Source organism: Oncorhynchus mykiss, chromosome 28 (genome assembly GCF_057628025.1).
Source record: "Oncorhynchus mykiss isolate SJ-2025 chromosome 28, ASM5762802v1, whole genome shotgun sequence".
Classification (NCBI taxonomy): Eukaryota; Metazoa; Chordata; class Actinopteri; order Salmoniformes; family Salmonidae; genus Oncorhynchus; species Oncorhynchus mykiss.
Window position 1 is genome coordinate 42,731,800 of NC_143049.1, and position 16,718 is coordinate 42,748,517.

The 16,718-nt window shown below is 43.2% G+C and overlaps 1 protein-coding gene across 3 annotated transcripts in view; it reads left to right on the top strand.

Annotated features, from left to right (window-relative positions):
- LOC110509155 (uncharacterized) overlaps positions 1–15,999 on the top strand; it is a 50,184-nt gene extending 34,185 nt beyond the window's left edge. For all 3 annotated transcript variants that reach the window (XM_090226036.1, XM_090226038.1, XM_090226037.1), the window contains exons 10-12: positions 10,587–10,721; positions 12,651–12,751; positions 15,209–15,999. In XM_090226036.1, coding sequence (XP_090082162.1) covers positions 10,587–10,721; positions 12,651–12,751; positions 15,209–15,353 — 381 coding nt within the window. In that variant the 3' untranslated portion in view covers positions 15,354–15,999. The remainder of the gene's footprint in view (positions 1–10,586; positions 10,722–12,650; positions 12,752–15,208) is intronic.
- The last annotated feature ends 719 nt before the right edge of the window (positions 16,000–16,718 follow it).

The following is a 16,718-nucleotide window of genomic DNA, read 5'->3' on the forward strand; positions in this document are numbered from 1 at the left end:
TCTGATGTGTGCAACCTTTAAGAAACGAATAGTCACTGTTCCCTGCTGAGAGACACACACACACACACACACACACAGACACACACACAAACACAGACACACACACACACACACACACACACACACACACACACACACACAGACACACAGACACACACACACACACACACACACACACACACACACACACACAGACACACACACACACAGACACACACACACACACACACACACACATACACACACACACACACATACACACACACACACACAGACACACACACACACACACACACACAGACACACACACACACAGACACACACACACACACACACACACACACACACACACGCACACGCACACGCACACACACACAGACATGTGCTGTCAAAGTGCGTCAGCAGCAAAGCTCAGATGTACACCCTGTCATTCAGTGAAACAAGCAGAGTTAACACTAGAACCGTTAATCATTTTGACTGCTCATTGTTTTATTACTCTCATTGTTTTAAAGTAATGCCCACCTCAATCAGTCTATATAACACACTGTCTGAATCAGTCTATATGACACACTGTCTAAATCAGTCTATAAAACACACTGTCTAAATCAGTCTATATGACACACTGTCTAAATCAGTCTATATAACACACTGTCTAAATCAGTCTATATAACACACTGTCTATATAACACACTGTCTATATGACACACTGTCTGAATCAGTCTATATGACACGCTGTCTAAATCAGTCTATATGACACACTGTCTAAATCAGTCTATATAACACACTGTCTAAATCAGTCTATATAACACACTGTCTATATAACACACTGTCTAAATCAGTCTATAAAACACACTGTCTAAATCAGTCTATATGACCACACTGTCTGAATCAGTCTATATGACACACTGTCTAAATCAGTCTATATGACACACTGTCTATATGACACACTGTCTAAATCAGTCTATATAACACACTGTCTATATGACACACTGTCTAAATCAGTCTAAAAACCACACTGTCTAAATCAGTCTATATGACACACTGTCTAAATCAGTCGATATGACACACTGTCTAAATCAGTCTATATGACACACTGTCTAAATCAGTCTAAAAACCACACTGTCTAAATCAGTCTATATGACACACTGTCTAAATCAGTCGATATGACACACTGTCTAAATCAGTCTATATGACACACTGTCAAATCAGTCTATATGACACACTGTCTAAATCAGTCTATATGACACACTGTCTAAATCAGTCTATATGACACACTGTCTAAATCAGTCTATATGACACACTGTCTAAATCAGTTTATATGACACACTGTCTATATAACACACTGTCTAAATCAGTCTATATGACACACTGTCTATATAACACACTGTCTAAATCAGTCTATATGACACACTGTCTAAATCAGTCTATAAAACACACTGTCTAAATCAGTCTATAAAACACACTGTCTAAATCAGTCTATATAACACACTGTCTAAATCAGTCTATATAACACACTGTCTAAATCAGTCTTTATGACACACTGTCTAAATCAGTCTATATGACACACTGTCTAAATCAGTCTATATGACACACTGTCTAAATCAGTTTATATAACACACTGTCTAAATCAGTCTTTATGACACACTGTCTAAATCAGTCTATAAAACACACTGTCTAAATCAGTCTATATAACACACTGTCTAAATCAGTCTTTATGACACACTGTCTAAATCAGTCTATATGACACACTGTCTAAATCAGTCTATATGACACACTGTCTAAATCAGTTTATATAACACACTGTCTATATAACACACTGTCTAAATCAGTCTATATGACACACTGTCTATATAACACACTGTCTAAATCAGTCTTTATGACACACTGTCTAAATCAGTCTATATAACACACTGTCTAAATCAGTCTATATGACACACTGTCTATATAACACACTGTCTAAATCAGTCTTTATGACACACTGTCTAAATCAGTCTATATAACACACTGTCTAAATCAGTCTATATAACACACTGTCTAAATCAGTCTATATAACACACTGTCTATATAACACACTGTCTAAGTCAGTCTATATAACACACTGTCTAAATCAGTCTATATAACACACTGTCTAAATCAGTTTATATAACACACTGTCTAAATCAGTCTATATAACACACTGTCTGAATCAGTCTATATGACACACTGTCTAAATCAGTCTATATGACACACTGTCTAAATCAGTCTATAAAACAGAGTCTAAATCAGTCTATATAACCACACTGTCTATATAACACACTGTCTAAATCAGTCTATATAACACACTGTCTATATACCACACTGTCTAAATCAGTCTATATGACACACTGTCTGAATCAGTCTATGTAACACATTGTCTAAATCAGTCTATATAACCACACTGTCTATATAACACACTGTCTAAATCAGTCTATAAAACACACTGTCTATATACCACACTGTCTAAATCAGTCTATATGACACACTGTCTGAATCAGTCTATGTAACACATTGTCTAAATCAGTCTATATGACACACTGTCTAAATCAGTCTATATAACACACAGTCTAAATCAGTCTATATAACACACTGTCTATGTACCACACTGTCTAAATCAGTCTATATGATACACTGTCTGAATCAGTCTATGTAACACATTGTCTAAATCAGTCTATATAACCACACTGTCTATATAACACACTGTCTAAATCAGTCTATATAACACACTGTCTATATACCACACTGTCTAAATCAGTCTATATGACACACTGTCTAAATCAGTCTATATGACACACTGTCTGAATCAGTCTATGTAACACATTGTCTAAATCAGTCTATATGACACACTGTCTAAATCAGTCTATATGACACACTGTCTAAATCAGTCTATATGACACACTGTCTAAATCAGTCTATATAACACACTGCCTAAATCAGTCTATATAACACACTGTCTATATGACACACAGTCTAAATCAGTCTATATAACACACTGTCTAAATCAGTCTATATGACACACTGCCTAAATCAGTCTATATAACACACTGTCTATATAACACACTGTCTATATGACACACTGTCTAAATCAGTCCAAATAACACACAGTCTAAATCAGTCTATATAACACACTGTCTAAATCAGTCTATAAGACACACTGTCTGAATCAGTCTATGTAACACACTGTCTAAATCAGTCTATATGACACACTGTCTAAATCAGTCTATATAACACACTGTCTATATAACACACTGTCTAAATCAGTCTATATAACACACTGTCTAAATCAGTCTATATAACACACTGTCTAAATCAGTCTATATAACACACTGTCTAAATCAGTCTATAAAACACACTGTCTAAATCAGTCTATATGACACACTGTCTAAATCAGTCTATATGACACACTGTCTAAATCTGTCGAACCTAAACTATACCAAAACTGAACCTAAACTATACCAAAACTGAACCTAAACTATACCAAAACTGAACCTAAACTGTACCAAAACGGAACCTAAACTACACCAAAACTGAACCTAAACTGAACCTAAACCATAACACACTGTCTAAATCAGTTTATATAACACACTGTCTAAATCAGTCTATATAACACACTGTCTGAATCAGTCTATATGACACACTGTCTAAATCAGTCTATATGACACACTGTCTAAATCAGTCTATAAAACAGAGTCTAAATCAGTCTATATAACCACACTGTCTATATAACACACTGTCTAAATCAGTCTATATAACACACTGTCTATATACCACACTGTCTAAATCAGTCTATATGACACACTGTCTGAATCAGTCTATGTAACACATTGTCTAAATCAGTCTATATAACCACACTGTCTATATAACACACTGTCTAAATCAGTCTATATAACACACTGTCTATATACCACACTGTCTAAATCAGTCTATATGACACACTGTCTGAATCAGTCTATGTAACACATTGTCTAAATCAGTCTATATGACACACTGTCTAAATCAGTCTATATAACACACAGTCTAAATCAGTCTATATAACACACTGTCTATGTACCACACTGTCTAAATCAGTCTATATGATACACTGTCTGAATCAGTCTATGTAACACATTGTCTAAATCAGTCTATATAACCACACTGTCTATATAACACACTGTCTAAATCAGTCTATATAACACACTGTCTATATACCACACTGTCTAAATCAGTCTATATGACACACTGTCTGAATCAGTCTATGTAACACATTGTCTAAATCAGTCTATATGACACACTGTCTAAATCAGTCTATATGACACACTGTCTAAATCAGTCTATATGACACACTGTCTAAATCAGTCTATATAACACACTGCCTAAATCAGTCTATATAACACACTGTCTATATGACACACAGTCTAAATCAGTCTATATAACACACTGTCTAAATCAGTCTATATGACACACTGCCTAAATCAGTCTATATAACACACTGTCTATATAACACACTGTCTATATGACACACTGTCTAAATCAGTCTAAATAACACACAGTCTAAATCAGTCTATATAACACACTGTCTAAATCAGTCTATAAGACACACTGTCTGAATCAGTCTATGTAACACACTGTCTAAATCAGTCTATATGACACACTGTCTAAATCAGTCTATATAACACACTGTCTATATAACACACTGTCTAAATCAGTCTATATAACACACTGTCTAAATCAGTCTATATAACACACTGTCTAAATCAGTCTATATAACACACTGTCTAAATCAGTCTATAAAACACACTGTCTAAATCAGTCTATATGACACACTGTCTAAATCTGTCGAACCTAAACTATACCAAAACTGAACCTAAACTATACCAAAACTGAACCTAAACTATACCAAAACTGAACCTAAACTGTACCAAAACGGAACCTAAACTACACCAAAACTGAACCTAAACTGAACCTAAACCATACCAAAACTGAACCTGAACTATACCAAAACTGAACCTAAACTGTACCAAAACTGAACCTAAACTGAACCTAAACCATACCAAAACTGAACCTAAACTACACCAAAACTGAACCTAAACTGTACCAAAACTGAACCTAAACTGAACCTAAACCATACCAAAACTGAACCTGAACTATACCAAAACTGAACCTAAACTGTACCAAAACTGAACCTAAACTGAACCTAAACCATACCAAAACTGAACCTAAACTACACCAAAACTGAACCTAAACTGTACCAAAACTGAACCTAAACTGAACCTAAACCATACCAAAACTGAACCTGAACTATACCAAAACTGAACCTAAACTATACCAAAACTGAACCTAAACTGAACCTAAACCATACCAAAACTGAACCTGAACTATACCAAAACTGAACCTAAACTGTACCAAAACTGAACCTAAACTGAACCTAAACCATACCAAAACTGAACCTAAACTACACCAAAACTGAACCTAAACTGAACCTAAACCATACCAAAACTGAACCTGAACTATACCAAAACTGAACCTAAACTGTACCAAAACTGAACCTAAACTGAACCTAAACCATACCAAAACTGAACCTAAACTACACCAAAACTGAACCTAAACTGAACCTAAACCATACCAAAACTGAACCTGAACTATACCTAAACTGAACCTAAACTGTACCAAAACTGAACCTGAACTGAACCTAAACCATACCAAAACTGAACCTGAACTATACCTAAACTGAACCTAAACTGTACCAAAACTGAACCTAAACTGAACCTAAACCATACCTAAACTGAACCTAAACTGTACCAAAACTGAACCTAAACTGAACCTAAACCATACCAAAACTGAACCTAAACTACACCAAAACTGAACCTAAACTATACCAAAACTGAACCTAAACTGTACCAAAACTGAACCTAAACTGTACCAAAACTGAACCTAAACTGAACCTAAACCATACCAAAACTGAACCTAAACTATACCAAAACTGAACCTAAACTGTACCAAAACTGAACCTAAACTACACCAAAACTGAACCTAAACTACACCAAAACTGAACCTAAACTGAACCTAAACCATACCAAAACTGAACCTAAACTACACCAAAACTGAACCTAAACTATACCAAAACTGAACCTAAACTGTACCAAAACTGAACCTAAACTGTACCAAAACTGAACCTAAACTGAACCTAAACCATACCAAAACTGAACCTAAACTATACCAAAACTGAACCTAAACTGTACCAAAACTGAACCTAAACTACACCAAAACTGAACCTAAACTACACCAAAACTGAACCTAAACTGAACCTAAACCATACCAAAACTGAACCTAAACTATACCAAAACATATAACAGCAGATTAAGTAAAGTATGACGGTAGAAAGGGGGAGAATGGGTGAGTTGATGCCGAGGGGAAGTGAACAATACATAATTATATAATCACTGATTGTGAATAAAGAACAGGGTCATCTAATCCCTAATCCCAGTCCACCTAATCCAAGCTGTTTTATCAGTCTACTCTGGCCTGCTTGGAGTACACCGTGGGAGCATGTGGAATTTACAAAGGCAGGAAGACCAAGAGGAATGGATGCACATGCTGAATGACAACAACTCAGATGGATGAAAGGATTCATGACATCTCTGATCATACTTCTGATTCTGAGCCTCAGCCTGAACCTCAAAGGCCTAAGACCCTATGCCGCCGAGGCCTAAGACCCTACGCCGCCGTGGCCTATGACCCTACGCCGCCGAGGCCCATGACCCTACGCCGCCGAGGCCTATGGGCAAAAAAGCCAGAACGGTGCGCACTGAGCTCTACCAAATGAAATGGTGAGATGGCAGTGCCTGGGATCAGATACTGGGGCTGAGACACTCAAGGAGACACTGTCTGGAATCAGGGACTGTACTGGGGCTGAGATGCACAAGGAGCAAGGAGACACTGTCTGTTGATAAATTGGAAGCATTAATTTCAATCCTGTATGTCTGTGGAGCATTCGGTGAAAGAGCGTGTGTATGGCGAGCTTCTGGTCAGACATGTAGGGGACACCTTTCTCCATCTGTTACCTCTGTTTTGACATGTAGGGGACACTCTGTTTTGACATTTAGGGGACACTCTGTTTTGACATTTAGGGGACACTCTGTTTTGACATGTAGGGGACACTCTGTTTTGACATGTAGGGGACACTCTGTTTTGACATGTAGGGGACACCTTTCTCCCTGTGTTACCACTGTTTTGATGATAAAGAAGCGAGAAGGCACTGCCTGGAAACAGACACATTCTGTTTCCAGACATGTTGTGTTTCATCGTTTTTACATATAGCCTACAGTAACATAAAGTCATAAATGCTATTGAAAAAGACAGACAATGCGTAGTCTAATACTACCTAAGACCTTCATAAACACAACCAAATTATTATTTTTGCGAAAGCTTATGTCACATGTATTTATTAGACTGTTAGAATTTTTAGTTTATTTCACCTTTATTTAACCAGGTAGACCAGTTGAGAATGGTTAAGGGCGCTGTACTGCAGCGCCAGCTGTGCCACCAGAGACTCTGGGTTCGCGCCCATTGGCCGGTAGGGATATTCTTGTCTCATCGCACACCAGCGACTGCTATGGCAGGCCAGGCGCAGTGCGCGCTAACCAAGGTCGCCAGGTGCACGGTGTTTCCTCCGACACATTGGTGCGGCTGGCTTCCGGGTTGGATGCACGCTGTGTTAAGAAGCAGTGCGGCTTGGTTGGGTTGTGTATCGGAGGACGCATGGCTTTCAACCTTCGTCTCTCCCGAGCCCGTACGGGAGTTGTAGCAATGAGACAAGATAGTAGCCACTAAACAATTGGATACCACGACATTGGGGAGAAAAAGGGGTAAAAATTAAAATAAATAAAAAACAACAACAGAGTTACACATAAACAAACGTACAGTCAATAACACAATAGAGAAAAAAAAATATGTACAGTGTATGCAAATGAGGTAAGATTAGGGAGGTAAGGCAATAAATAGGTTGTAGTGGCGAAGTAATTACAATTTAAACAGTGGAGTGATAGATGTGCAGAAGATGAATGTGCAAGTAGAGATACTGGGGTGCAAAGGAGCAAGATAAATAAATAAATACTGTATGGGGATGGGGTAGTTGGTTGGGCTATTTACAGATGGGCTATGTGCAGGTGCAGTGATCTGTGAGCTGCTCTGACAGCTGCTCTGCCCGCTTTGAGGACAATACAGTGCCACTGACACGGCCGGCAACGAAAACATGCGGTCTCTCCTTCACTGCAGCCGAGGTGAGTAAGACATTTAAACGTGTTAACCCTCGCAAGGCTGCAGGCCCAGACGGCATCCCCAGCCGCGCCCTCAGAGCATGCGCAGACCAGCTGGCCGGTGTGTTTACGGACATATTCAATCAATCCCTATACCAGTCTGCTGTTCCCACATGCTTCAAGAGGGCCACCATTGTTCCTGTTCCCAAGAAAGCTAAGGTAACTGAGCTAAACGACTACCGCCCCGTAGCACTCACTTCCGTCATCATGAAGTGCTTTGAGAGACTAGTCAAGGACCATATCACCTCCACCCTACCTGACACCCTAGACCCACTCCAATTTGCTTACCGCCCAAATAGGTCCACAGACGATGCAATCTCAACCACACTGCACACCGCCCTAACCCATCTGGACAAGAGGAATACCTATGTGAGAATGCTGTTCATTGACTACAGCTCGGCATTCAACACCATAGTACCCTCCAAGCTCGTCATCAAGCTCGAGACCCTGGGTCTCGACCCCGCCCTGTGCAACTGGGTACTGGACTTCCTGACGGGCCGCCCCCAGGTGGTGAGGGTAGGCAACAACATCTCCTCCCCGCTGATCCTCAACACTGGGGCCCCACAAGGGTGCGTTCTGAGCCCTCTCCTGTACTCCCTGTTCACCCACGACTGCGTGGCCACGCACGCCTCCAACTCAATCATCAAGTTTGCGGACGACACAACAGTGGTAGGCTTGATTACCAACAACGACGAGACGGCCTACAGGGAGGAGGTGAGGGCCCTCGGAGTGTGGTGTCAGGAAAATAACCTCACACTCAACGTCAACAAAACTAAGGAGATGATTGTGGACTTCAGGAAACAGCAGAGGGAACACCCCCCTATCCACATCGATGGAACAGTAGTGGAGAGGGTAGCAAGTTTTAAGTTCCTCGGCATACACATCACAGACAAACTGAATTGGTCCACTCACACAGACAGCATTGTGAAGAAGGCGCAGCAGCGCCTCTTCAACCTCAGGAGGCTGAAGAAATTTGGCTTGTCACCAAAAGCACTCACAAACTTCTACAGATGCACAATCGAGAGCATCCTGGCGGGCTGTATCACCGCCTGGTACGGCAACTGCTCCGCCCTCAACCGTAAGGCTCTCCAGAGGGTGGTGAGGTCTGCACAACGCATCACCGGGGGCAAACTACCTGCCCTCCAGGACACCTACACCACCCGATGTCACAGGAAGGCCATAAAGATCATCAAGGACATCAACCACCCGAGCCACTGCCTGTTCACCCCGCTATCATCCAGAAGGCGAGGTCAGTACAGGTGCATCAAAGCTGGGACCGAGAGACTGAAAAACAGCTTCTATCTCAAGGCCATCAGACTGTTAAACAGCCACCACTAACATTGAGTGGCTGCTGCCAACACACTGACACTGACTCAACTCCAGCCACTTTAATAATGGGAATTGATGGGAAATGATGTAAATATATCACTAGCCACTTTAAACAATGCTACCTTATATAATGTTACTTACCCTACATTATTCATCTCATATGCATACGTATATACTGTACTCTATATCATCGACTGTATCCTTATGTAATACATGTATCACTAGCCACTTTAAACTATGCCACTTTGTTTACATACTCATCTCATTTGTACATACTGTACTCGATACCATCTACTGTATCTTGCCTATGCTGCTCTGTACCATCACTCATTCATATATCCTTATGTACATATTCTTTATCCCCTTACACTGTGTACAAGACAGTAGTTTTGGAATTGTTAGTTAGATTACTTGTTGGTTATTACTGCATTGTCGGAACTAGAAGCACAAGCATTTCGCTACACTCGCATTAACATCTGCTAACCATGTGTATGTGACAAATAAAATTTGATTTGATTTGATTTGGTGCTTAAAGTTATTGAGGGAGATACGAGTCTCCAGCTTCAGTGATTTTTGCAATTAGTTCCAGTCATTGGCAGCAGAGAACTGGAACGAAATGCAGCCAAAGAAGGAATTGGTTTTGGGGGTGACCAGTGAAATATACCTGCTGGAGCGCGTGCTACAGGTGGGTGTTGCTATGGTGACCAGTGAGCTGAGATCAGGCGGAGCTTTACCTTGCAAAGAATGTTGCAGTCAGAATGACAGCTGGTTATCTTGAAGGGGGGGTCTGACAAGGCTGTGCCTTTCTAGTGGTAAAGGAATGTCACTACAAGGAGTCAGACTTTATCGGTTACAGGGTCTGCATGCTCCTTAGAAACCTCACTGTAAGTGTTAGTCTGTGATACTTTGTGTGTGTGTGTTTTCGTGTGTGTGTGTGTGTTTCTCCAGGATGAGGAGGGTGTACCTGTGGAGTTGAGACACCTGCCGGAGTACAAGGAGCTTCTGGAGCTGAAGAGAATGAAGAAACACAAACTGCAGGAGATCCAGGCTGAGAGTAGCATGGCCCTGCACCACGGATACAAGGTACACACATCACCGTGGATACAAGGTACACACACCGCCGTGGATACAAGGTACACACATCACCGTGGATACAAGGTACACACGTCACCGTGGATACAAGGTACACACATCACCGTGGATACAAGGTACACACATCACCGTGGATACAAGGTACACACATCACCGTGGATACAAGGTACACACATCACCGTGGATACAAGGTACACACGTCACCGTGGATACAAGGTACACACATCACCGTGGATACAAGGTACACACATCACCGTGGATACAAGGTACACACATCACCATGGATACAAGGTACACACATCACCGTGGATACTAGGTACACACGTCACCGTGGATACTAGGTACACACATCACCGTGGATACAAGGTACACACATCACCATGGATACAAGGTACACACATCACCATGGATACAAGGTACACACATCACCATGGATACAACATACCCACACCACCATTGGCATTGCACCATGGATACAAGGTAGTGGTTAATCGGCTTTCATACGGGCTTCAAGCTATATCTACTGATTATCTACCCACGTGTCTCTGCTGTCCGCTGGAATGTACAGGTACCTGCCAGAGTAAAGGAAACACTTGAGTAAATGAGGGTTCTGATGGCTCTGTTATGGTGTGAGGTGCGTTTTCCTGCCGTGGTTCAGGTCCACTCAACCCCTTAGAGGGCAAGGGAAACGCCAGTAAATTCACAGCCGTTGTGAGTGATCACCTTCGACCTTATGGCGAAGCAGTTCTATCCAGATGGGAGTGGTCTCTTCTAGGATGACAACGGCCCCCATCCACAGGGCACCAGTGGTCACTGACTCAAAGAACTCAATCCAATTGAACACTTGAGACAGTGTTTTCCACCACCATCAACAAAACACCAAATGATGGAATTTCTCCACGGCAGAACGGTGTCACATCCCTCCAATAGAGTTCCAGACACCTGTAGAATCTATACCGAGGTGTGTTGAATCTGTTCTGGTGGTGACCCAACACCCTATCAAGACACCTGTAGAATCTATACCGAGGTGTGTTGAATCTGTTCTGGTGGTGGCCCAACGCCCTATCAAGACACCTGTAGAATCTATACCGAGGTGTGTTGAATCTGTTCTGGTGGTGACCCAACACCCTATCAAGACACCTGTAGAATCTATACCGAGGTGTGTTGAATCTGTTCTGGTGGTGGCCCAACGCCCTAGTGTAACTCTGTCTGTGTCCTTAGCTAGCTAACTCTCTCTCCTTAGTGTAATGTGTGCTAGCTAACTCTCTCTCCTTAGTGTAATGTGTGCTAGCTAACTCTCTCTCCTTAGTGTAATGTGTGCTAGCTAACTCTCTCTCCTTAGTATAATGTGTGCTAGCTAGCTAACTCTCTCCTTAGTATAATGTGTGCTAGCTAGCTAACTCTCTCCTTAGTGTAATGTGTGCTAGCTAACTCTCTCTCCTTAGTATAATGTGTGCTAGCTAGCTAACTCTCTCCTTAGTATAATGTGTGCTAGCTAGCTAACTCTCTCCTTAGTATAATGTGTGCTAGCTAGCTAACTCTCTCCTTAGTGTAATGTGTGCTAGCTAACTCTCTCTCCTTAGTGTAATGTGTGCTAGCTAACTCGCTCTCCTTAGTATAATGTGTGCTAGCTAGCTAACTCTCTCCTTAGTGTAATGTGTGCTAGCTAACTCTCTCCTTAGTGTAATGTGTGCTAGCTAACTCTCTCTCCTTAGTATAATGTGTGCTAGCTAGCTAACTCTCGCCTTAGTATAATGTGTGCTAGCTAGCTAACTCTCTCCTTAGTGTAATGTGTGCTAGCTAACTCTCTCTCCTTAGTATAATGTGTGCTAGCTAGCTAACTCTCTCTCCTTAGTATAATGTGGTTTGACAAGTATTTTTTTTTAATCATCTGAGACTTGCTAATGTTTCTCTCTGCAGTGTGACGTGTGTGGTGTGGAGCCCATCCAGGGCGTGCGGTGGCATTGTCAGGACTGTCCCTCAGACAACGCTGTGGACTTCTGTTCCAACTGCTCCGACTGGTGAGTCCTGCCTGGCTGGGGCTCTGTTCAGTAGGCTAATGATTTTTAAATGGAGTTAAACGGAGAGGTTTAACTCCCATTATATACCCTGCCTGCATCTTAATAGTTTTGTTCCTGGTGCAGTAGACAACTTCAGTTTCATTGATGCGTGTGTCAACGTATTTGGCTCGGGCTCTGTTCAGTATGCTTGAAACGTGTTAAAACTATTTTGAAAACACATGTACAAATACATTGTGTGGGACATAACAATAATACCAGTTTACACCAGTAAAAAAAATAAAAAAATGCGGCTAAGATGCAGGAAAAGTTTATTTTCACATTTTGAGTTAGTTCATTGATGCATGTGCATCAAGTTGCCAGTTTTCAGTTGCCATGATTGACATGTCTGAACCCTGTTCCCACCTCCAGCCTGTGCAAGACAGGAAGTAAGTCCCCTCGTAGCTTCCTACGCCGGCATAGCAGGCTTGTTGCGTATGCTGTTGATCTCTGTGTTAACTGTTTCATCGTTGTGTATTAACCCATAATTCCTCTGTTTTTCCCCCACCACGGTACAATAAATGTGTTATAGTGTTGACGTTTTGTCTTCTATACTACTTAACAGTTGCAGCCAAATATATTGCCACCCCCTGTTGCATTTTTCTTAAATAGTTCTCTATTAATTTCAGAACAGTCCAGCATTTCTTCTTGAACCATTCCTGGGTGCTTCTAAACTCAGCATTAAAAGAAACGTCCTCTCACTGTCAACTGTGTTTATTTTCAGCAAACTTAACATGCGTAAATATTTGTATGATCATAACAAGATTCAACAACTGAGACATAAACTGAACAAGTTCCACAGACATGTGACTAACAGAAATGGAATAATGTCTCCCTGAACAAAGGGGGGAGGGGGGGGGGTAAAAATCACCAGTATGGCTGGTGGCATTGTCATGCTGGAGGGTCATGTCAGGATGAGCCTGCAGGAAGGGTACCACATGAGGGAGGGGGAGGTCTTCCCTGTAATGCACAGCGTTGAGATTGCCTGCAATGACAACAAGCTCAGTCCGATGATGCTGTGACACACCGCCCCAGACCATGACGGACCCTCCACCTCCAAATCGATCCCGCTCCAGAGTACAGGCCTCGGTGTAACGCTCATTCCTTCAACGATAAACGCGAATCCGACCATCACCCCTGGTGGGACAAAACCGCGACTCATCAGTGAAGAGCACTTCTTGACAGTCCTGTCTGGTTCAGCGAAGGTGGGTTTGTGCCCGTAGGCAACATTGTTGTCGTTGATGTCTGGTGAGGACCTGCCTTACAACAGGCCTACAAGCCCTCAGTCCAGCCTCTCTCAGCCTATTGCAGACAGTCTGAGCACTGATGGAGGGATTGTGCGTTCCTGGTGTAACTCGGGCAGTTGTTGTTGCCATCCTGTACCTGTCCCGCAGGTGTGATGTTCGGATGTACCGATCCTGTGCAGGTGTTGTTACACGTGGTCTGCCACTGAGAGGACGATCAGCTGTCCGTCCTGTCTCCCTGTAGCGCTGTCTTAGGCGTCTCACAGTACGGACATTGCAATTTATTGCCCTGGCCACATCTGCAGTCCTCATGCCTCCTTGCAGCATGCCTAAGGCACATTCACACAGATGAGACCCTGGGCATTTTTCGTTTGGTGTTTTTCAGAGTGAGTAGAAAGGCCTCTTTGGTGTCCTAAGTTTTCATAACTGTGACCTTAATTGCCTACCGTCTGTGAGCTGTTAGTGTCTTAACGACCGTTCCACAGGTGCATGTTCATTAATTGTTTATGGTTCATTGAACAAGCATTGGGAAACAGTGTTTAAACCCTTTACAATGAAGATCTGTGAAGTTATTTGGATTTTTACGAATTATCTTTGAAAGACTGGGTCCTGATAAAGGGACGTTTATGTGTTTGAGGGTGTCCTCCTACTGGAAGACCCACAACCTTCAACAGAGACACAGTTTTAGACACTTGGTTGAACAGAGAATGATTAAGAAGAGTCGCTGGACTGTTCTGGTGTGGCCAGCGAAGAATCCTGATCTGAATCACATTCATAACTTATGACAAGATCTGACAACAGCAGTTGGTGGAGGGCACCCCTCTAACGTTGGAATAATTAGTTTTTTGTTTGCTGCTGAAGAGTGGGACAAATGTCCAAAAGAAAAGTGCTCATTGCTACAAGAATAATTTGTCTGCAGTTCCCTTGATCAAGTACCAGCTCTGCGGTGCCACTACATTTGTCCGTGCCATTTGTCTTTAAGTTTACAATTTTAATTTAGAAAAATAGAGTTTACAAAAAATAAAAAGGACCGATAGCAAGGTGACCAACTTACTATTGAAGAAATTGGGAATTATTTAAGAGAAGTACAAGGGTGTCAATATATTTGGCCACAACTGTGTGGAATCCTTTTCCCAATCCATTAACCTTGTATTTCCCCTGTGTTTACCTCCTCCAGCCTGTACAAGACAGAGAGCCACCTGCCCAGCCACCATCTGGAGCCTGTCCATCACCATGAGACCTTCCTAGACAGGGACTACTGTCTGGCTCAGACCCCTGGATATAACTACCTGGATCCCAACTACTACCCTGCTAACAGATGACAGCATGGCCACTAATCTCAGCCCTGGGCCATAGCTACAGACTCAGAGCCTCCTGGTCCAGCATCTGGGGCCACAGCTACAGACTCCTAGCCTCCTGGGTCAGCCCTGGGCCACAGCTACAGACCCCTAGCCTCCTGGTCCAGCACCTGGGCCACAGCTACAGACTCCTAGCCTCCTGGTCCAGCACCTGGGCCACAGCTACAGACTCCTAGCCTCCTGGGCCATCACCTGGGCCACAGCTACAGACTCCTAGCCTCCTGGGCCATCACCTGGGCCACAGCTACAGACCCCTAGCCTCCTGGTCCAGCCCTGGGGCCACAGTTTCAGCTACACCGAGCGGCTCCTTCCTGGTCCAGCCCTGGGGCCACAGTTTCAGAGGCCCTCAGCCAGCCAGCCAGCCAGCCAGCCAGCCAGCCAGCCAGCCAGCCAGCCAGCCAGCCAGCCCCAGGCTGAGCTCACTCTACAGAAGCCTCCAACCTGCAGGCCACACTGGGTATGGCTCCAGACCTCGAGAACCTAGACAGCTCTCAGTCCAGCTACCCTGCTCACCTCACCCCACTAGCCCAGCAGGATGGCAGGCATTGGGTCTCTGACGGCAGGCTGTGGTGGGGGGTGGGGGGGGGGGTTACCGTAACGACCAAACAAAGGAACATAATGGAAATAGAAAAAACACTATTTAAAATTACATTTAAAAAAACTGAAAAAGGCACACCGACATTCCCGGGTGCCGAGACAGAAGAGGGTCCTCCCTCCTCTACTCCTCCCTCCTCTACTCCTCTACTCCTCTACTCCTCTACTCCTCCCTCCTCTACTCCTCTACTCCTCCCTCCTCTACTCCTCTACTCCTCCCTCCTCTACTCCTCTACTCCTCTACTCCTCCCTCCTCTACTCCTCTACTCCTCCCTCCTCTACTCCTCTACTCCTCTACTCCTCCCTCCTCCCTCCTCTACTCCTCTACTCCTCCCTCCTCTACTCCTCTACTCCTCCCTCCTCCCTCCTCTACTCCTCCCTCCTCTACTCCTCCCTCCTCTACTCCTCTACTCCTCCCTCCTCTACTCCTCTACTCCTCCCTCCTCTACTCCTCTACTCCTCCCTCCTCTACTCCTCTACTCCTCCCTCCTCTACTCCTCTACTCCTCTACTCCTCCCTCCTCTACTCCTCTACTCCTCCCTCCTCCCTCCTCTACTCCTCTACTCCTCCCTCCTCTACTCCTCTACTCCTCCCTCCTCCCTCCTCTACTCCGCCCTCCTCTACTCCTCCCTCCTCTACTCCTCTACTCCTCCCTCCTCTACTCCTCTACTCCTCCCTCCTCTACTCCTCTACTCCTCTACTCCTCCCTCCTCTACTCCTCTACTCCTCCCTCCT